The 22,904-nt window shown below is 42.3% G+C and overlaps 1 protein-coding gene across 1 annotated transcript in view; it reads right to left on the bottom strand.

Annotated features, from left to right (window-relative positions):
• LOC108414067 (sarcalumenin-like) overlaps window positions 1-22,904 on the bottom strand; it is a 39,754-nt gene that overhangs the window by 6,471 nt on the left and 10,379 nt on the right. Inside the window, exons 5-6 of the mRNA XM_017686845.2 lie at window positions 6,949-7,779; window positions 2,729-2,827 (exon numbers count right to left, since the gene is read on the bottom strand). Of these exons, the coding sequence (XP_017542334.1) occupies window positions 2,729-2,827; window positions 6,949-7,779 (930 nt within the window). The remainder of the gene's footprint in view (window positions 1-2,728; window positions 2,828-6,948; window positions 7,780-22,904) is intronic.

Here is a 22,904-nt window from a genome sequence, read left to right as displayed (position 1 = left end):
ACGAGAATGACAAAGCTGCTTAAGGAGGAAGAGGACATATCCGAGCAGGTGGACAATGAGAAACATTAACTTTCTTAGCTAGCATTAGTTTGCTGTGGTGGCTGATATACACAAACCATGTACTTGAGGTAAAGTCGAGACCCCCAGGGTAAAATATCGCTCCAGTAAAAGTAGAAGTTCCTCCCTTTAGACCTCCACTTGAGTAAAAGTACTAAAGTATTTCCCTTCAAATGTACTTAAGTATAAAGTAAAAGTACTAAAAGAGTAATTCTGGCTCTGATCTGGTCCTGTTATCATTTTTATAACCAGACTGGCTTCATGAACTCATTTCAGGTGAAAGTCCTCCAGCGTCTCTCTTGGTAAACCAGTCTTTTAATAGAACGTCATTAATTAGTGACGCTGACGTCTATTAAAATGATCAGAAGCACAAAACACTGAAGGTAAACAGTTTCCATCAGGGAGAACCGAGTGGCTCTGAAATCACTTTTTACACACAAGCAAAGTTTCAGTTTCAGATTTATTTACAACTTAGTTCCAAGTTTAAGTTGAATAAAAACTGGCTTTAAACTCAGGATCACAGATGAGCTCCTTTACTATGTTGATCTGTAGGCGTCTGTTCATAAACATAAACCAGCCCAAACTCATTTACTATAAAATGAAATGGTGTTTGTAGAAATTCAGAAAAAAGCCGCGTCAGTCACGACTGCATATGCACAGAAGTATAGACACTAATTACATTTACTTAGTTACTGCCCACCACTGTTATACTGTAGCATATTGACCGTCTTTATTATGTCACATTTAAGACAGAAGCTTTCAGCAGTTTTCGTTTTATCACCAGTGAGCCGCCTTTGTTATTTCAGTGTAGCATTTAGATAATAAAAAGACTAAAAAAAGAAGAAAATGAATGTGCAAAAATGTAGAAAAATTTAAGAACAGAGTTAAGCATAGAGTTGAGAGTGGTGGGCTGGTCTATATCATGAAATTCCTGGTCTGAAAACAATTCCCACTCTAGCTGTGGTCCTGGGAATGTTCTGATGCTCTGAATAAGTCTAAATTGTGTACAATGCTCTCAGTGGCACTTATTTATCAAAGCCATGTATGGTCAAATCTAATCATAACAGGTGTGTACACTAATTTCACTGATTTTGTTATTTAGTCTGTGTATCACCTGAAACGCTTTTTTGTGGTAAAAATCATTACCAGTCAAATAAATCCGTAAAAACAGAAAAGTAAACCATGATCAACCAAGTTGGTCCTTATATGTTACTATGGTACTAAAATGGTAGGCGATTGTCAACATTAGTAGTTTGTAAAGTGGAATTTACAGACTTTCTATCCCGCCTCTTTTAATTATTGTTGCTATGTCTGTTAAACTAACAGATTAAGAAGTTTAGCAGAACAAAGAAAACTTTCATTTAAAAGCACACAAAAATATTTTACTATTTAATACTAAACTGGCTTTACAAGACGTTCAGTACGGACGTATATGCGGCTATATGTTGGAGAACTGATTAAAATGACTTAAAACATTTTGGAATGTTTACATTAATAAATCAAGGGAATCTTTTTACCAACTGGGCACAAAAGTGTCAGATTTTCATGTCTATTAAGGAGGTGGACTGAGCTAGAAAAGCTGCTCCTTCAGGTGACATAATGCTAAAGCTAACACTGAGGGCACAACGTCTTTTGGATGTGTATAAATATATATATATATATATATATATATATATATATATATATATATATATATATATATATATATATATATATATATATATATATATATATATATATATACACACTGATCAGGTGGGTCAGGACCCCCATGGACCCTCACAGAGCAGGTACTACTTGGGTGGTGGATCATTCTCAGCACTGCAGTAACACTGACGTGGTGGTGGTGTGTTAGTGTGCGTTGTGCTGGTGTGAGTGGATCAGACACAGCAGTGCTGCTGGAGTTTTTAAACACCTCAGTGTCTCTGCTGGACTGAGAATAGTCCACCAACCAAAATATCCAGCCAACAGCGTCCTGTGACCACTGATGGAGGACTAGAGGATGACCAACACAAACTGTGCAGCAGCAGATGAGCCGTCTTCTCTGACTTTACATCTACAAGTTGGACAGACAAGGTAGGAGTGTCTAATATAGTGGACAGTGAGTGGACGCAGCACTGCTGTGTCTGATCCACTCGTACCAGCACAACACACACTAATACACCACCACCACCACATCAGTGTTACTGCAGTGCTGAGAATGATCTACTACCCAAATAGTACCTGCTCTGTGAGGGTCCACACACACAGGCCTACGTTTAAAATAACAGGGCATGTGCTTGTGTCCCCACAGCTGATTATGAAGCCAACTCATTATTGTGTTCAAATCAGCTCACGTTTTCTTCTGATATACAACAGTTTCACTAATCAGATGTAGTTTGTATGTCATTACAGGCACTCAAATCTGTGCTCATTTCTATGCAACTTTAATTAGAGCCTCTGGTCTATTAACTTTGTGAACTCTATGTACATAATTACATTTTTAATCTTAAGACATATTATTGGGTAACTACCACAAATTAAACACTAGCTATTACACAAGTTAATTAATTGTGTTGTAGTATTCAACATTGAATAGACTTTGTCTCTGTCTTGGTCTTGAGGTAAGGCAGACTCAGAAATTGTCAAAATAATGAATTATGTGGGCTTTTTCATTTTGTGAGTGCCACACCTGAAAACTTCTCAGATGGCTCAGCTATGGAGAGTCGAAGTGTGTCATCGATGTGAGACCGATCCCTCGTCTTAGGACCCTCTGCTGCTGTCTTCCTCCCTGCCAAACAAAAGGACAAAAGGAGAGAGTCCTGAATGTTAACTGTTAGGCTCCGCCCACAGGCCACTCCCACCAACGTGTACTTTTGTAGCAACTGCTGCATGTTGGACAACCTTTATGGTACGCTGGCAAAATCTCTTTCAGCCTATTGAATCGCTTCACAACATTAACTTTCCTGTTTAAAACACTGCTACCAAGCTGTCCTATGCTTTTGCAACCAATCAAAAAAAAGCAGGTTGTAAAAGACAACCAATTTCTCAGCATACACAGAAAAAAATAACGTCTATCCTAACGGTGTGACCACACAAAAATAAAATATTCGAAATGTAAGCATATGACAGAAAATGAGTTGCATGTTATTTAGTTCCTCATTAGGCTGGCTGTACACAGAGAAACTTTCACGCAACTAGTTGCACGTTCTGAGTCGCATGCAACATTATTTTGGTGCAACATGACAGTTTAAAGCAATTTAAAAAAACTATCAAAATTATATGCAAAACCTTCAGTCACTCCTTGAAACAGCCAGATTAGCAGCTCATATTCTTTGATACATATCATTCTTGCTATAGAGTCATCAGTGAGATGGAATTTACATATTTGCTGCATATTGGTACAATTTTTCCATCATTACCAATCTTTATATCTGTCATTTAACTATATACACTATATTTCCAAATCATTGAGTTCAGGTGTTCCAATCACTTCCATGGCCACAGGTGTATAAAGCCGAGCCCCTAGGCCTGCAGACTGCTTCTACAGACATTAGTGAAAGAATGGGTCGCTCTCAGGAGCTCAGTGAATTCCAGCGTGGTGCCATGATCGGACGCCACCTGTGCAGCAAGTCCAGTCGTGAAATTTCCTCACTACTAAATATTCCACAGTCAACTGTCAGTGGGATTATAACAAAGTGGAAGTGATTGAGAACGACAGCGACTCAGCCACGAAGTGAAGGTCATTAACTGTCTGCAGAGTCAATCACTACAGACCTCCAAACTTCATGTGGCCTTCAGATCAGCTCAAGAACAGCGTAGAGAGCTTCATGGAATGGGGTTCCATGGCCGAGCAGCTGCATCCAAGCTTTACATCACCAAGCGCAATGCAAAGTGTGGAATGCAGTGGTGTAAAGCGTCGGCACTGGACTCTAGAGCAGTGGAGACGTGTTCTCTGAAGTGACCAATCACGCTTCTCCGTCTGGAAATCAGATGGATGGAGTCTTAGTTTGGTGGTTGCCAGGAGATGGTACTTGTCTGACTGCATTGTGCCGAGTGTAAAGTTTGGTGGAGGTGGGATCATGGTGTGGGGGTGTTTTTCAGGAGTTGGGCTCGGCCCCTTAGTTCCAGTGAAAGGAACTCTTAAAGCTTCAGCACCAAGAGACTTTGGACAATTTCATGCTCCCAACTTTGTGGGAACAGTTTGGGGACGGCCCCTTCCTGTTCCAACATGACTGCCCACCAGTGCACAAAGCAGGTCCATAAAGACATGGATGAGCCAGTTTGGTGTGGAAGAACGTGACTGGCCCGCACAGAGTCCTGACCTCAACCCGACAGAACACCTTTAGGATGAATTAGAGAGTGGAGACTGCGAGCCAGGCCTTCTCGTCCAGCATCAATGTCTGACCTCTCAAATGTGCTTCTGGAAGAACGGTCAAAAATTCCCATAAACACAGAAGAAAGTTCTTCTTAAAACCGAGTTTTCATGAAGATTCTGAAATTCACCAATCTTTTCTTATTTTGTAAACTGTTCTTAGATAAGAACAGAATCTATGTACACTCAATAAGAGTGAACAATAATGCAATTTAGGAACTTTTCTCATGAACAAATTTAAGAAAAAAACTTAGGAAGATATTGGTGATTGAAGCCTAAAAGTAGGTATTATGGTGGTACTTGATTTCTTGCACATCCTGACCCAGAAGCCCTACAAGTGATTGAGGAGTGCATCTCGGTCTCCTCTTCAGTAATAATTTTAATCCTTTGCATCCCAAAGGAATATGAGCTCTGTGTAAATTAGGGGTGTCAAGAGAGAAGAAAATGGATCTAGCTATGTAGATCTCGATAACAGCAGACTAACAAACAAGAACAGGAATAAACGCTGGCACTGGCAGCCGGGTAAACAGCTGTTACTGTTAGCTGACCAGTGAAGCTGGTTGGTTACAGAAATGTTCCAAGAAACTCATGTTTGCCATCATGACTCAGGTAACTGACAAAATGAAAAGCTGTCAACCTTACATAAATCGACTACTCCAGTGAAACATCATTTGAGATCGTTTCGGCATGACTGCAATGTGTCTTTGCCATTTTGATTGACTATTTCATGAAACTTCTTTTATGAAGCCGAGACATTTGCAATTGTAGCAGGCGAGTTTCAAGTGATGTTGTAGTATGATTTACATTATGCAACTCAAGTAAAATTTAGTTTCATGTAGGTTTCATGCAACTAAAGTTGCATGTAAATTTCAAGGTATTAACCAGCTGCCTTAGGCTGAATTGCATGACCTCACAACAGCTGCGAAGAAAAAAACAAACTCATCTGTGGACAGAGTATGAATAGGTCAATTTGATCATATACATCTGAACACTCCAACAATTACTGAACCTGCAAAAGGCCTAACATATTAGTTTTTGCTGTTTATGAAACATCTGATCAGGGATGCTGGTTCTGAGTTACTGACTGTAAGTGTTATCATTTGTGTCATTAAAAAAGACCCATAAAAATCATGTAAATTAAGCCGTCCTCTTACTGCAGGCCTGAGAACATGTTGTTACCAGTGGCCGTGGGTCTACTGGATCTATTTCTGGTGGGCTTATTTCAGAAGTAAGGTTATTTCTGGGGCACCTTTGACTGGGGTGTCAGGTTCTAGAGCACGGACAGCAGGGAGGCCGAGGCGTTTCGGTTTTAAAGCGGCGATGACGCTCTCTACACAGACGGAATCTACAAGTGTTCTTACTAAGCAGCTCTGGTTCTTCGATGTGTGAAATCCAAGCATTAGTCCTTTCTATAGACACATGGTAGTGTAAAGACTTACTGATGTAAATGGAGGACAAACACCCTATTAATATTGTTGATTTCAGTTGGTGCAGCAGGTGTTTGCAAACTTTGGACGTATAGCAAATAAAGCAACAAGTCTTATTGCTCCCATTTATGTCTGCATACGTTTGGTATATTTGAGCAGAAGAAGTCTTGAGTAGTCTTAGGCTACGTTCACATTACCAGGTTCAAGTGGCAGGAATCCGATTTTTTGCCTTAATGTGACTCGGATCTGACGTTTCAGGGCTTTGTGGACACACAAATCTGATCTAATCTGATCACTCAAAGCTGATTCAAATCCGACCTGAGCCTCTTTCATATGTGGTCCTAGATCGGATACGTATCTGAGTCACGGCCATGTGACCTTAATGTGACGCTCAGATCAGATTTCATGTGTTTTTCCACTGTGCGTGACCATCACTCAGTGTTACTCTGGCAGCAGCGCCAACCAGATGTTAAAGCCTGTAAACGGTGGAAAAGCAGCTCATCTCACCTTTTTCTCCTCCGTCTGGCTCTAATAACGAAGCTGAGAGCTGATCAGAGTTAATGATCTTCTCAGCGAAGCTCGTTCTGCTCGTTAGTTCGTGCTGATGATGCAGTGATTGTCACGTGACGTTACTGAGTAGGAGGAGCTCATGAGGGTCAGTTCAGGCAGGTTCACCACATAATGGATTTGAGTCGCTTGCCTAAACGAATCTGAACCATCGAACCATCAAAAAAATCTGATTTGAGCAATTAGGCTTGGAATGTGAACGTAGCCTTAAGGTACACAATGACTTGTACCCCTTGAAGTCCCTTTGAAAAGGGTACATTTTTCTGCACTATAGTTCAGTCACATAGGGCACGTGACTGTATAAAGTCAAGAGTACAAAAGACAGGCACAGAAGACGACTTGCACTGTAGACTGTTCTGTTAAAATGTACAGCCCAAGCAATAAGCCTTTGTAACTTATTAAACTGTAACAGGAATTAAACTGTAACACAAAATACATTCTGCATCAGCAAGTTTCAGTACGCATTGCTGCTAATTCGTTAAGAAATTAAGAAACATAATGAACATTAAGAAATGACATGCTGTTGTTTTGTGTGTGCTGTACCTTTCACAGAGACCTTGAGTGTTGGTTTCTTTGTGGGCTTGTCCTCTGGCAGGGCTTCCTTCACAGGAGGATCAGCTTCTGAAGGTAGTTCTTGTTTAACTTCCTCAGTCTCACCTTCCTCAGTGACTGGTTCCTCATCAGCAGGAGGGCTAGAATCTTCTATTGGGGCAGCATCTGCCATGAACTCTCCAGGGTTACTGCTGCTATCTGCAGCCACTGAGGCTGTTATCTCTGCAGCCACCGCTTCAAACCCGAAAACTCCCTGACGTTGAGGCTCCTCCACTGTCTCCTCTTCTGATACTGCTTCTTCCAAAACTTCCTCTTCCCCCTTTTGCACTGGCTCCTCTATATCCTCTATAACTTCAGGTTCCTCTCCAGGAGGAGTGGCGGTGGTATCTAGTTCTGCTTCTGAAACCTCCTCTTCCACATCTTCAGCTTCTTCAGACGCATCCTCCGCTGCATTTGATTCAACCATCACCTCTTCAGATGCTTCCTGGTGTTCTTCGTTCCCCTGCGGCTCCCCCTGGTCTATATTCTCTAACGCCTGCTCCTTGCTTTCCTCTTCTTGCTCTACCACTTCACCTGCTTCGTTTGAAACCACCTCCTCATCTTCCTCTTCCTCCTCACTGGTTACAGAATCCTCTCTGGAGGGTGCGTCCAGATGTGGCCCGGCGTTGCAAGGCTGGCAGACGGTTCTCTCGGGTGCTGGTGTGTCATTGGAGGAACTCTGGGTGATCTCTTTGGTGCAGTCACAACCCGAGAACCGGCTGCCGTCCTTCTGGAACTGTAGACGCATCAGTGGCTCATTTTCAGGCACTTCACTCACCGAATCTAGAAAACACAGTGGACGAAGTCACTGAATATAGAATTGCTTTCTCAAATAAGCAAGCTGTTCCTTCTCCTTTTATGTCTCTGACACTTTTGTAGTTGCATTTTAAAACAAACGGAAATTTTCACACAATTTTGAATTTCTCAAAACAACAAGAACACATAGTGTTAGTAATGCTAAGCTCCAAAAGCTACTGTAGTTCCAAAAGTGCCAGCGATGTCCAAACCAATTTTACAGAGGAACAGAGTTAGACTCTACTATAAATAATACAATTTGACTTTGTAGATAATATAGAAATCTCTGCCTAGTAGACCAAGAGGTAAAATGGCATAACTACACCACGTGTTCCCATTAAAACAGTTGGAAAAATAGTGAAATGTGCCTGATAATGTATCTCTAGTCAAGTGTTCTGTTGATTTCTCAATTCCACACAGTTTTGCTGGTTTAACCTGTTTTTGGAGTAGAGCCACACTGTCCTTTGTGTACCAACATCCAGCCGTTTTCAACTCTAGTCCAGGGCACCCACTGACCTGCGTCACCTATGTGAGCTGTACATTGTGCAGGGAGGTGCGTTCCCAGGACTCCCCTCAATCAGAACGAACTAGCTAGATAACTGAAAGTGGTTTTATTTACAGTTTGTTTACATCTGAAATGGGACTACTCTATACCAATTCCGATATCACTAATACTTTATATAGTCTATTTCAGCCATTCATTATGTCAGGTTTGGCTTTAGATAACTTCAGTATTGGATAATTACCCAACACTTAAAACATAGAAAACTCAGATATTCAAAGATTTTGTAATAAATATCATTCAGAAATAATCTTTCACCTAAAACCATAAAACCCTTTGGTCCTACCTTTACTGAAGCCCCTTGACTGAAGGACCTTCAACACAAAATTACAGGTAAGTAGTTTTATGTATTAGATATGATTTAGAATCATATCTGTTTTTACCAGTGGCCCACCCAAAATGATTAATCAAATATGCTTTCAAAATTTAAATATTACTAGAAATTTAATTGTGATATAAAAACTAACTTATATGACTCCTTTGAAATTACATTTCTGGTTGCGGTGTAGTGGTGTCTAGATAAGAGCGTATACTAGGCCTTCTAAGGCATCTCTGTCCCAACGTCCCAACAATCTACATTGTGTAAATTATTTTGCATATTTTTTTTTCATAACTGCATTAATTTATTTAGAAGTTAAGTGTTACAGATCAAAGTCTCGTTGCTTCTGGCAAAAGTTGTGCATTTTGAAGCTACACATACGCTGTGAATCGAGACTCAGATGTTTCAGTAAAAACAAGCCCTATTAACTATGTAGACAGAGCCAGTGCTCAAATAATCCGACATAGCGCAGCATTTTTTATGCGTGCACCTTTTATATTGCAATGCTTTTTCTCATTTCACAATCATAATAAGCATCAGAATCAGAATCCCTTTCTTCTATATGAATGATACACATATAAGGAATTTGTCTTGGAGGGTTTGCACATGTATGACGTAACAGGCTGGACAGACCAGATACAGAACAGCACACAGACTGTTAAATATTTCTCAAAGCAACAAATACAATAAAACTACAATGAACAGAAGAGAATAACAAAGAGCCAATGTGAAAGGAGCTGAAGAGATGTGTGTATATCTGTATATATGCTGATATGAATACATACAGTATGTAGATCTGAGTAGACATACTGTATAATAACTATTATATCACTACTGTCGGAAGAAAACCTCATATCTCCATCCTTGTCGTTTTTCAGTTTTTCAAGTAATCTGAAAATGCCTGTTGCCCTTTATATTGTACGCCAATTTTATGACGAATGGACCAGAAGAAACGGCCCAAAATGACTTGGAAAAACATCTGGTTCTATTGACTTACATTGAAAGGAAAGTAGGTTTTTTCCTTCTTCTGTAAAGTTACCATTTTGGAGATACAAGGTTTTCTTCCAAAAACAGCGATTTACAAAATATTACAGAATGCTATGGAAATTGGTCAAAAAATTTGTCAATACAGAAAGGGAGGTTTGTTCAATTAAGGTTTAAAGTGTGAGGTGTCCACTGTGAATAATGAGCTACAGCTCTGGAAAAAGCTGTTAGCACATTTGGTTGTTCTGGTTTCGAAGGCCCTGAATCTTTTACCAGAGGGAAGTGGCTGGAAGACTTCTAGGATTAGAGTGGTCAGCTGAAATTTTGCTTCATCACCCTGCTGATGTAGATGTCCTAAAGTGTTGGCAGGCTACATCCAATGATTCTCTCTGCTGTCCTGATTATGTCCTGGAGTTTGGCACATTCTTGAGAGGTGGAGGAACTAAACCAGGCGGTTATGGATGATGTGAGGATGGACTTGCTGATTGCTATGTAGAACTGACTCATCATCAGGCAGGTTGAATTTCTTCAGCTGTCTCAGGAAGAACATTCTCTGCTGTGCTCTCTTGGGTATGGAGAGCATGTTACTCTCCCACTTTAGGTCCCTGGATATGGTGCTGCCCAGGACCCTGAGTGACTCCACAGTGGAAACCACAGAGCCATTAATGTTGGGAGGGTGGGAGTGTTGTGCTTGAAGTTCACCACCACTGGTAGTGGTAGTAATCCAATGACCCCACTCTCTCATACTCAGTCTAATCTCTTTTAATGCATTTTATCTGTTTATTAACATACCACTACTGGTGGCATCTGCTTCTGGCCTGTTGTCCACCACGTCCTTGTGTCTCAGCATGTTAACACCAGGAAAGAGATGTAGGTAACGGAAAAGAGACAATGTCAAATCCTTTGCTCTATTACCGTCACCTGACCACTGGCATTGTGTTAGTGACGTCTTTGTATCTGTTTCAGTTCAGAATAGACTTTCGGTGCCCAGGCCAGAGCACGCTTGTCTCATGACATAACAAGGATAGGACCAAATGGTCCCATGGGTCTGGGACAATTTGTCTTTGGAAGTAATGTCTCTGGATTACAAAACCATTCAGACAGCACAGTCTGAATGGGTTCTTGCATTGAGTTCATTTTACATCATGTAGATCTGAATGACACTGCAAGACTTATACGGACTCTTTTTAATTCAATTATTACTGGTAACAAACCCATGTTAAACTTTTACTGATTGTTGGACAAATTTTGTGAAAAGTGCAGATTCTAACCTTCAGTCCATACCACATTTGTTCATAAGTAGGTTATATTTTATTATGATCTGAATCGTTTTTTTTTTTATCAGAACAACCAGAAAGTCGTATGTGCAGATTAAAATCTGTCGATATTTAACCTTGACTTAAATGGCCCAATGGCAGACCCAAAGTTTTATTTATTCACACACTCCTATAACCTCAGGCTGTTTGCACTGAACCCCACTGAATGTCTGGGATTTTAAGAGGTTAACTGAATTAAATTCAAACTTGTATAGTGCATTTAACAGCACATGCTGTATATTTATAGAAATGTGGATGTAATGAGCATCCCTAAAGGCAAGCATCGGGAAAAAGCTCCCTAAGAGCAAGAAGAAGAAACACTGAAAGGACCAAAGACCCAAAAGGAAAACTCACTAACAGCGTTAAGAAGAAACACCACGATGCAGAATGAACACATTGCCAAGGCCTGTAAAATGTGTGGTGTAGTTCTCCATTATTTCTCTCCTCTTGCTGTAAACTGGGCGATCCTGATAGTGAGTAATGTTTCCGTAAGCACTTCCTAACCAGTCACACGGATGACGTGTCTTGCCCCGCCCACATAGTGAGAGAAAATTAGCGCGCTAAAGCTAACCCAGCATATCCAAAAGCTAGCAAGCTAGACCACCTGTTGGTAGTTTGTCATTCATTAGTTTTTCCATGCGTTGTTTGTTCATCCGTTCCTTCGCGCATTGCTTCGTCCGTCCCTCCGTCTGCCACACTTTTCGTCCAGTTACTGTCACATCATTCTGTATGAGGGGCAGAGCAGGCTAGGAGTGCTCATTAGCCCCGTTCACACAGCCCTGCTGAGCAGTTTTTAGGCTGTGTTTTATTGCATTTATCTATTTTTCAATTAAACTGTGCTGGAAGTTTATTATAAAACTCATCATATAAACATTTTTTATTCTTTAACTCTGTGTTCCCTGGGAATTTATGAAGAAGAACCACTGAGAGGAGCCAAGACGCAAAAGAAAACATTCCTGAAGAGCATTAAGTAGATCCAGTGACATGAACCAAGAACTGAGAGGAAAACGTCCGTAAGAACATGAGGAAGAACCGCTGAGAGGAACCAAGACTCAAAAGGAAAAACTCCATAAGAGCATGAGGAAGAACCACTGAGAGAAACCAAGACTCAAGGGCCAAGGGCCACACTGGACAGCAAAATTACCAAGAGCATTATTAGAATTTTGAATAAAGGACTGAGCCTAAGCATTAAACAGCCATTCAGCTCAAACAAACAGCGGCTCTATAAGAAAATCACTGATTACAGTTGGAAGAGAACATGTTAACCTGAACATGGACAGATAAGGAACCTGGCATATGTACAACATCCAGAACAGGTTAAGAGTTCCTGCACATGTTAGCATTTATCTGTGACTGTAAACTGAATGTAAATGTACAGGGATGGGGGAAGTGGCTAAGTAGCGCGCTACTTTTCGTAGTTAACTACAAATATTAGTAGCTAGAAGCTGCAGTCACTACAGTTTTATGAAATGTAGCTACTAGCTGTAGCACCTAAAAATGCTTGTGTAGCTATAGTGATAATTTTGCTACAATTTCACTACAGGCTTCAGTCAATCCATGCAAATCTGAACGCGGTTGGTAACTGGGCTTGTATCGACTGTGCAGTAATGACTGAGCCACAGACAGTTCAAACAAACAGGCACACACTGACCATCCCTTACTAGTGGGCTTAGCTCAATGGTCGGCAACCCAAAAGTTAAGAAGAGCTTTCAACAAAAATAAACCACCTTGGGAGCCACGACAACGTCCATTTTACAGTCTTGGCTGTAAGTATGTCTCCATGTGTGCTGATGTGTTAATACAGGCTAAAAATATAATAAATGCAAACGCAGACTTTCCTCGCATCTCAGGAAACTTCTCAGCAAGCTTCTTGTAAAATGTCTCTAAATGTTTGACTTTTTACGAGGTTGAAGTCGCTTCTCGTTCTCAAGCTTCTTGTTCGATTTGAAGGTGGAACAGTATAATTGAATCGAGAAGCTGGAGGATGATAAGCGACTTCATCTTCGTGAGTCGTGGCAGATTAAATGTATCAAGAAACCAGCTGGAGTGCTTATAACTGTAAATAATCCATTCATCTCCAAATGATTGATGTTCATCTCAAATCTCTCAGTCTTCAGCGTTAAAGGGTGAATTAACAGTTCTACATTAACTCCAGTGAAAACTGTGTTAGAACTGTGGGTTATAACGATTTTCAAAATCTACTTCTGCTGTGGAGCCACAGCAGCTCTGGAGCAGTGGAGAGATTACTGAGGCCTGATTCTCACACCACACAGAGCCAGAGACAGTGCTGAGAATTTTGAGGCTAAAGCGTTGCTGAATTTTAAATGAATCTGAATGTCGTTTCTGTACATCTTGCTGAAATGTTTAAATTGGAGCAGTTTCATTTTAACAGTTGACAGTTCTTTGCACAAAATTCTCTGGTTTGTATTCAGTTATTTTTGTTCTTTTTTGTTAGGAAAAACTTTGCCTTTAGTCTACATTTTTGGTGATCTTGTATATTTGCAGCTTTTCAGTTTTGTGTTTCTTTCTGGCACATCATTAAATGCAGTGTCTTGTTCACACTGTTCACAATTGGGCTTGTTTTGCAGCTAAAAAGTAGCCACTACTTTTCAAAACGTAGCTAAAAAGTAGCCACTACTTTTCAAAACGTAGCTAAAAAGTAGCCACTGCTGTTTCTAGAAAAGTAGCTACATTGTAGCTAGCTACAACTTTTGGGAAAGTAGCTATAAAGTAGCTAACTACAATTTTTTTTAGTAGCTATCCCAACCCTGTATATGTACAGCAAAATGTCAACAATTAGCAACTAAGCTGAACTGTTCCAACTTTTAGAGAATGTTAAACAGTCTACAGATGACTTCACTGTTATGCTTTTAAAGCGCAATCATAAACCTGATACTGTGCACTGTCTAAATGCCATGACATATAGCGGGACCACTGGGACCAGTGCAGTGACCCCAAGCATCTGCAGTGGACAGTGGAGAATGAGGCAGTGTGTGCGTGTTGGACGTATGTCTGGATAGCAGAGCTTGATCTCTGCTCTGTGAGCAGCTCTTGTTTCAGTCCAAGGCTATAAAGGGATGCTTTGGCATAGTGACAGTCTGCTTCTCGACTTCACGACACAGGCCGAGAAACTTCAGAGCTGCTGAGAATTTTGAGGCCAAACCGTTGCTGAATTTTAAATGAATCTGAATGTCGTTTCTGTACATCTTGCTGAAATGTTTAAATTGGAGCAGTTTCATTTTAACAGTTGACAGTTCTTTGCACAAAATTCTCTGGTTTGTATTCAGTTATTTTTGTACTTTTTTGCTAGTAAAAACCTTTATTTCTACATTTTTGTTGGATATCACGCCTTTGGTTGTGTAAGTTTGACTGTAGGTTACACTTTAACTCACTTTTTGGTGATCTTCTTGTATATTTTCAGCTTTTCAGTTGCGTGTTTCTTTCTGGCACATCATCAAATGCAGTGTCTTGTTCACACTGTTTACAATTGGGCTTGTTTAGTAGCTAAAAAGTAGCACACTACTTTTCAAAACGTAGCTAAAAAGTAGCCACTACTTTTCAAAAAGTAGCTAAAAAGTAGCCACTACTTTTCAAAAAAAGTAGCGCACTACTTTTCAAAAAGTAGCTAAAAAGTAGCTACTTTGAAAAGTAGCTAAAAAGTAGTGCGCTACTTTTCAAAAAGTAGCAAAAAAGTAGCCACTACTTTTCAAAAAGTAGCTAAAAATAGCGCACTACTTTTCAAAAAGTAGCTAAAAAGTAGCCACTGCTGTTTCTAGAAAAGTAGCTACATTGTAGCTAGCTACAACTTTTGGGAAAGTAGCTATAAATTAGCTAACTACAATTTTTTTTAGTAGCTATCCCAACCCTGTATATGTACAGCAAAATGTCAACAATTAGCAACTAAGCTGAACTGTTCCAACTTTTAGAGAATGTTAAACAGTCTACAGATGACTTCACTGTTATGCTTTTAAAGCGCAATCATAAACCTGATACTGTGCACTGTCTAAATGCCATGACATATAGCGGGACCACTGGGACCAGTGCAGTGACCCCAAGCATCTGCAGTGGACAGTGGAGAATGAGGCAGTGTGTGCGTGTTGGACGTATGTCTGGATAGCAGAGCTTGATCTCTGCTCTGTGAGCAGCTCTAGTTTCAGTCCAGGGCTATAAAGGGATGCTTTGGCATAGTGACAGTCTGCTTCTCGACTTCACGACACAGGCCGAGAAACTTCAGAGCTGACTCTGAGTGTGCTGCCAACACAGGGTTACATGGAGAGCGTTCTAAAGGTTCCGTGGCCTGCAAGAGTCATGTAACCTTCAGATGTCTCGTCTTATGCTATACTATTTAAATGTAGTTACATAACAAATTACGTTTACGCTTATTCACAGGTTCGGCTCCACACTTATCACTTCTTCCCATTTGGTTTGATGCCAATGACAGAACTGTAAATCATGGTTTTCTTACTTCAAAACAAAACGGTCTGCACTCATGTTCTTGGGGGTTTCCTTCTTTTTGAGCCTTTTTGAGTTTCTCTCAGTGGTCCCTCCACATGTTCCTAGACTACGTTCATTATACAAGCCTCATTGCTCAAACCTGATCTCTCTGACATGATGGTTCGCATTCGTTTAGGTAAACGACTCAAATCTGTCATTAATATGAACAAACCAGAGACCTGAATTGACCCTTATGTGCACATCCTATTCAGTAGTGTCATGTGACTGAATCACTGCATCATCAGCATGCACCTTAAGCTCTTAGGGAGTCTTGGTTCCTCTCAGTGGTTCTTCAGTAAGCTCATAGGGAGTTTCTTTTCGAGTCTTGGTTCCTCTCAGTGATTCTTCAGTAAGCTCATAGGGAGTTTCTTTTCGAGTCTTGGTTCCTCTCAGTGATTCTTCAATAAGCTCATAGGGAGTTTTTCTTTTCGAGTCTTGGTTCCTCTCAGTGCTTCTTCCTTAAACTCAGGGAGTTTTTCCTTTTGAGTCTTGGTTACTATCAGTGATTCTTCTTTAAGCTCTTAGGGAGTTTTTCCATTCGAGTCTTGGTTCCTCTTAGTGGTTCTTCCTTAAGCTCTTAGGGAGTTTTTCCATTCGAGTCTTGGTTCCTCTTAGTGGTTCTTCCTTAAGCTCATAGGGAGTTTTTCTTTTCGAGTCTTGGTTCCTCTCAGTGATTCTTCAATAAGCTCATAGGGAGTTTTTCTTTCCGAGTCTTGGTTCCTCTCAGTGGTTCTTCCATAAGCTTATGGGAGTTTTTCTTTTCGTGTCTTGGTTCCTCTTAGTGGTTCTTCCTTAAGCTCATAGGGAGTTTTTCCTTTTGAGTCTTGGTTCCTCTTAGTGATTCTTCTTTAAGCTCTTAGGGAGTTTTTCTTTTTGATTCTTGGTTCCTCTCGGTGGTTCTTTCTCATGCTCTTACAGAGTTTTTCCTGACACAGTGAGCCTTAGTGACACTCATTAGACACTCATTTCTATAAAGCTAGTTAGTAACAGTGTTTGTTGTAAAAGGTGCTATCAAAGTTTAGAACAAGTGTTAGGAGTGTTTATGGGATTTTTTGACCGTTCTTCCAGAAGCACATTTGTGAGGTCAGACACTGATGTTGGACGAGAAGGCCTGGCTCACAGTCTCCGCTCTAATTCATTCCAAAGGTGTTCTATGGGGTTGAGGTCAGGACTCTGTGCAGGCATATCACGTTCTTCCACACCAAACTGGCTCATCCACGTCTTTATGTACCTGCTTTGTGCACTGGTGCACAGTCATGTTGGAGCAGGAAGGGGCCGTCCCCAAACTGTTCCTACAAAGTTGGGAGCGTGAAATTGTCCAAAATCACTTGGTGCTGAAGCATTAAGAGTTACTCCTTCACTGGAGGCTGAGTCCAACTCCTTATAAACAACCCCACACCATAATCCCACCTCCGCCAAACTTTACACTTGGCCCAATGCAGTCAGATAAGTACAGTTCTCCTGGCAACCACCGAACCCAGACTCATCCATCGGATTCCCAAATGGAGAAGCGTGATTCGTCACTCCAGAGAACACGTCTCCACTGCTCTAGAGTCCAGTGGCGGCACTTTACACCACTGCATTCCACACTTTGCATTGCGCTCGGCCATGGAAACCCATTCCATGAAACTCTCTACGCTGTTCTTGAGCTGATCTGAAGGCCACATGAAGTTTGGAGGTCTGTAGTGATTGACTTTGCAGAAAGTTGGCATCCTATCACGGTATCATACCTGAATTCACTGACCTCCTGAGATCGACCCATTCTTTGACTAATCTCTGTAGAAGCAGTCTGCATGCCTAGCTGCTTGGCTTTATACACCTGTGGCCATGGAAGTGATTGGAACACTTAAATGTAATGATTTGGATGGGTGAGTGAATACTTCTGGAAATATAGTGTAGGTGTGTAGTGTGTGGTGTGTGTGTGTGTGTGTGTGTGTGTAAGAGATGCAGTGGAAGAGGCATGTAACTGTAACAAGGTAGCATCACGTTGGATGTCACGTTAACCTCGCTTTTGCAGTAACAAAATAAAATCCAATTTTATTCTAGAGCAACCGCAAATTCTCAAAGGTAAAAAATCTTCCTATTTCTGCTACAGATGCTGCATTAGGTCTGCAAGATCAAAGGGTTAGACTGGAGGCGGACTTTTAATCGCTTTAATTGTACTTCCAATCATAGCTGCAGCTTATGCGACAAACAATGCTGCCTTTAATGGCAGAGGTGCTTTGATGTTGAATGCGTACGCTTGTGGTGACGGCCTGCATCAGTGATTCAGCTCTGATGATGAGCTTCGTCATAGGTACCAAATGCCCTTGGTGTGAATCAGCTCCTGAAATAGCACACAAAGCTGACTGGGAGTGAGAACAGCAAGTGCTCTGCTGTGTGTGTGTTTGTGTGTGTGTGTATGTATGTATGTGTTGGGAAGGGGTAACCAGACCAAGGTTTAGCTGTCACCCGACATTACACACACACACACACACACACACACACACACACACAATGCAAGTCTCTCTGTAAGTCACTTTCATATTAGTTTCATTTGTAGTTGTGCTTTTGAGAAAGTGCTTGTTTTACAGATGCAAAGTTCTAATACAGAATAAAACCCAGCAGTAGAACAGTTAGCATCATGCATGCTATTTGCTTCCTACTACATTCCAGCCAAGAACTCCTTTACACTCCAGAACTCCTTTAAGTGTCATGGGTCTATCAGTTTAAATTTATCGTTGCATCATCAATGGCAGGGCCTTTTATTCAGTGTTTCTGCTGAATTCAAATGTGTTCTTGACATGTTCTCACCATCCATCGGTGGTGTGCTGGCACTTAATACACATTAAGGTTGAAATGTTTGTGGCTGATCGCAATATATAGATTATAAAGGGCTAAAAGTTTTGATAGTAATAAAGGCTAATATCACTATGACTGATGTGACCATTTGTATCAACTGTGAATTGTGGAGTACACACCAATCAGATGTTCTGACCACCTCCTTGTTTCTATGCTCACTGTCCATTTTATCAGCTCCACTTACTATGTTGCTGCACTTTGTAGTTTTACAGTCACAGACTGTAGTCCATTTGCTTCTTTGATACTTTGTTACCCCCATTTACCCTGTTCTTCAGTGGTCAGGACCCCCATGGACCCTCACAGAACAGGTACTATTTGGGTGGTGGATCATTCTCAGCACTGCAGTAACGCTGACATGGTGGTGGTTTGTTAGTGTGTGTTGTGCTGGTCTGAGTGGATCAGAACCAGCAGTGCTGCTGGAGTTTTTACAAATACACAAAAAATCGTGTACCCTGCCCGGGAAAGGGTCACAGGGACCTACCCCTGGAGCCAGGCCTGGGGGTAGTGTTCCACGGCGAGCGCCTGGTGGCTGGGCAGCCCACGTAAACCGGCCGGGCTCAGCCCGAAGAGGCAACATGGGGAGGCCATGTGGGCCCACCACCCGCAAGGTCCAGCATGGGGGAGCGGTGCAGTGCCATATTGGCAGTGGGAGATTGCAGGGGGGCCCTTGGCGGCCTAGGCCCCTGTGGGAAAAACTGGCTCTTGGTACATGGAATGTAACCTCACTGGAGGGGGGAGGACCCGGAACTTGTGCAGGAGGTTAAGAGTTACCAACTAGATATAGTTGGGCTCACCTCCACCCACAGTGTCGGCTCTGGAACCACACCCCTGGACAGGGGTTGCTCTCTCTCCTACTCAGGGGTTGCGCAGGGTGAGAGGCGCCAGGCAAGTGTGGGGATACTCACGAGTCCCCGGCTGGTGAGTTGGAGTTGGAGTTTGTCCCGGTGGACGAGAGGATCGACTCAATGCGAATTTAAATCGCAGAGAGGAAAACTTTGACTGTTGTCTGTGCTTATGCACCAAACAACAGGTCAGAGTATTCGGCCTTCTTGGAGCGAGTGGACGGGGTTCTGAAAAGGGTCCATAGTCTTACTGGGAGACTTCAATGCTCACGCTGGCAATGACTGGGAGACCTGGAGAGGCGTGATTGGGAAGAATGGCCTGCCCGATCTAAACCTGAATGGTGAATTGTTATTGGACTTCTGTGCCAGTCATGAATTGTCCATAACGAACACCAAGTTCAAACACAAGGATGTTCATAACTGTACATGGTACCAGAGCTCCTTGGGTCAAAGGTCAATGATCGACTTTGTCGTTGTTTCATCTGACTTGGGACCATATGTTCTGGACGTTCGGGTGAAGAGTGGTGCTGAGCTGTCAACTGATCACCATCTGGTGGTGAATTGGATCAGATGGCAGGGAAGACATGATCATGCCCCGGTGGGTCCAAGCGAATAGTGAGGGTGTGCTGGGAACGACTATTGGAGGCCCCCATTCAGAATGATTTCAACTCCCACCTCCGGGAAAGCTTTTCTCATGTCCCGGAGCAGGTAGGGGACATGGAGCCTGAATGGACCCTGTTCAAAACCTCCACTGTGGAAGCTGCCAGGCGTAGCTGTGACCAAAAGCTTGTGGGTGCCTGTCAGGGGCGGAAACCCAAGAACCTCCTGGTGGACACCGGTGGCGAGGGAGGCCGTCAAGCTGAAGAAAGAGGCCTTTAGGGACTGGTTGGCCCGAAGGACTCCGAATTCAGCAGATAGGTACCGACAGGCTAAAAAGGTGGCAGTTGCAACGGTGGTAGAAGCAAAATCCGGGGCATGGGAGGAGTTTAGTGAGGCCACGGAAAAAGACTTTCATTCGGCCTCAAAGAGGTTCTGGACAACTGTCCGGCGACTCAGGAGTGGTCGGGGTGGCTGCGCCCAAGCTGTATTTGGCAAGGGTGGAGAAACTCTGACTTCAAATGAGGATATTGTCAGTCAGTGGAAGGAGCACTTTGAGGAACTCTTTAATTCGGGAGACGTGCCTTGCTCACGGGAGTCAGGGCCAGAGGCTCCTGTGGTGTCAAGTTCCATTTCCCTGGTGGAGGTCACTGAGGTAGTTGGTAAGCTCCTCAGTGGCAAGTGTCACGATTGGCCCCTCCCAGTCTCCCAGCCCCCTCGTTTTGTGTCTCCGCCCATGATTGTCTCCAACTGTTTTCCACCTGTCCCTCGTTTATCCCTGTTGTATTTAAGCCCTGTGTTTGCACGTTGTGTTTGCTGGTCTTTGTATCGGTCTTTGTCCATGCCCTGTTTGCTGTATTGGTCTTCATTTGAATCTCTGTGTTGTTTGTAGTGTTTGATTCTTGTTAGAGGCTCTGTTCTTTATTGTCATGTCTGACCCACGATCTCTACGTATTGGCTCTTTGACCCTAGACCGTTATGACCCTGATTCTGGATTTGCCCTCAATAAAAGTTGCTTACCTCCGCATATGCATCCGCTACATCGCTCCCCGTCACAGCAAGGTGGATGAGATTCTTAAGGCTCTGGATATTGTGGGGCTGTCGTGGCTAACACGCCTCTGCAATATTGCATGGACCTCGAGAACAGTACCCTTGGACTGGCAGACTGGGGTGGTGGTCCCTATTTTTAAAAAGGGGGACTGGATAGTGTGTGCCAACTATCGGGGTATCACACTGCTCAGCCTCCCTGGGAAAGTCTATGCAAAGGTGCTGGAAAGGAGACTCCGACCAATAGCTGAACCTCAGATTGAGGAGGAACAATGCGGATTCAGTCTCAGCCGTGGAACAATGGACAAGCTTTTCAACCTCTCACAGATTGATGAGGGGGCATGGGGGTTTGCCAACCCAGACTATATGTGTTTTGTGGACTTGAAGAAGGCTTATGACCGTGTTCCTCGAGATATCTTGTGGGAAGTCCTCCAGGAGTATGGAGTGCTGGGGCTACTACTGCGGGCCATCCAATCTCTGTACTCCCGGAGTGAGAGCTGTGTCCGTATACTCGGCATTAAGTCAGACTCTTTCAGTGTTAGCGTTGGACTCCGCCAGGGTCTCCAGGGCCTTGTCTCCACTGTTGTTCGTGATATTTATGGACAGAATGTCAGGGCATAATGCGGTCACTGTAACAGACTGTAGTGACTCTTTACCGGTCAGTCTACGTCCCGACCCTCACCTATGGTCATGAGCTGTGGGTAATGACTGAAAGAACGAGATCACGAATACAAGAGGCAGAAATGAGCTTTCTTCGTCGGGTGGCGGGCTACACTCTATTTGATAGAGTGAGGAGCTCGGCCATCCGGGAGGAGCTCGGAGTAGAGCTGCTACTCCTCCGCATTGAGAGGAGCCAGCTGAGGTGGTTCGGGCATCTGATCCGGATGCCCCCTGGACGCCTCCCGGTGGGGGTGTTCCAGGCACGGCCTACTGGGACAAGACCCTGGGGTCATCCTAGGACCCGCTGGAGGCATTATATCTCCAAGTTGGCCTGGGAGCGGCTTGTGGTCCCTGGGAATGAGTTGGAGGAAGTTGCGGGGGACAGGGTCATCCGGGATTCTCTGCTCTCTCAACTGCTACCGCGACCCTATCTGGACTAGCGGTCAACGATGATGATGATGATGATGATGATGATGATGATGATAAGTACTTTTTTGTGTTTTAATGAAAAATATAGTGATTTTCTGTGTGAACAGCTGTTCAAAGCTATGTTTGCTGGTTCAAAATTTCAAAACAAAAGTTTTGTTCAAAATTAGCTAAAATTGTCACCACAGAAATAGTCACTACTGAAACATTTGATAAAGTTTCAGTAGTGTTATGATTATTTTGCTGGAGACCAAATAGAATGTTATATAAATAAACAAAACTAAGGTACAGGGTCTTTTAAAGCAAAGCATTTCTGTCTAAAGTCCAGGTTAATAAAAAAATCTGAAATGTGTTTGAACTTTGACTATAACAACTATGATGATGTCTATCAGTCAGGGTCTACTTTAAATGGTCACCAGGCCCCCCTTAAGTACCAGATAAAGTTAAAAACACTACAGAAATGGTCCACTAATCAGCCCCAAAATTATAGACATCTGAAAGCAGGATATGCTTGTCTATGTATACAAATATATATACATATTCTTTTTCAAAAGATCAACTGCAAAAGTATAAAGATAAGTCGATTATAACTGTCTGAACTTTGAAAAGTCAGCAAAACCAAGAATCTTGACCATATAATTACATATAATTAACCACAAACCATATAACTATCATATTATACAATATAAGCACTGCTGTCAGAACAATCGCTGTCACTCTTTACACTGTGTGTGAATTTCATGATAAATTGACCAAAAGAAACGGCCCAAAATGACTGTTCCATTGGTTCCATTGACTTGCATTAAAATTAAAGTCGTTTTTTTTTTTCTTTCTCCTATAAATTTACCATTTTGGAGATATGAGGTTTTCTTGTGACAGCAGGGATATAATATATCATTATTTTGATGTAATAGAACTTTTTGAACATCCCGCTCCCTTAACAAGCCACTGAAAGTGTGTAGCAGTGCTTTGAACTGCCTTGCAGAGAGTTCACCTCTTTTCCATAATCAAGGAGAAAAGATCAG

The sequence above is a fragment of the Pygocentrus nattereri genome, chromosome 25 (assembly GCF_015220715.1).
Source record: "Pygocentrus nattereri isolate fPygNat1 chromosome 25, fPygNat1.pri, whole genome shotgun sequence".
NCBI lineage: Eukaryota > Metazoa > Chordata > Actinopteri > Characiformes > Serrasalmidae > Pygocentrus > Pygocentrus nattereri.
This window is presented reverse-complemented; position numbering and strand designations above follow the sequence as displayed.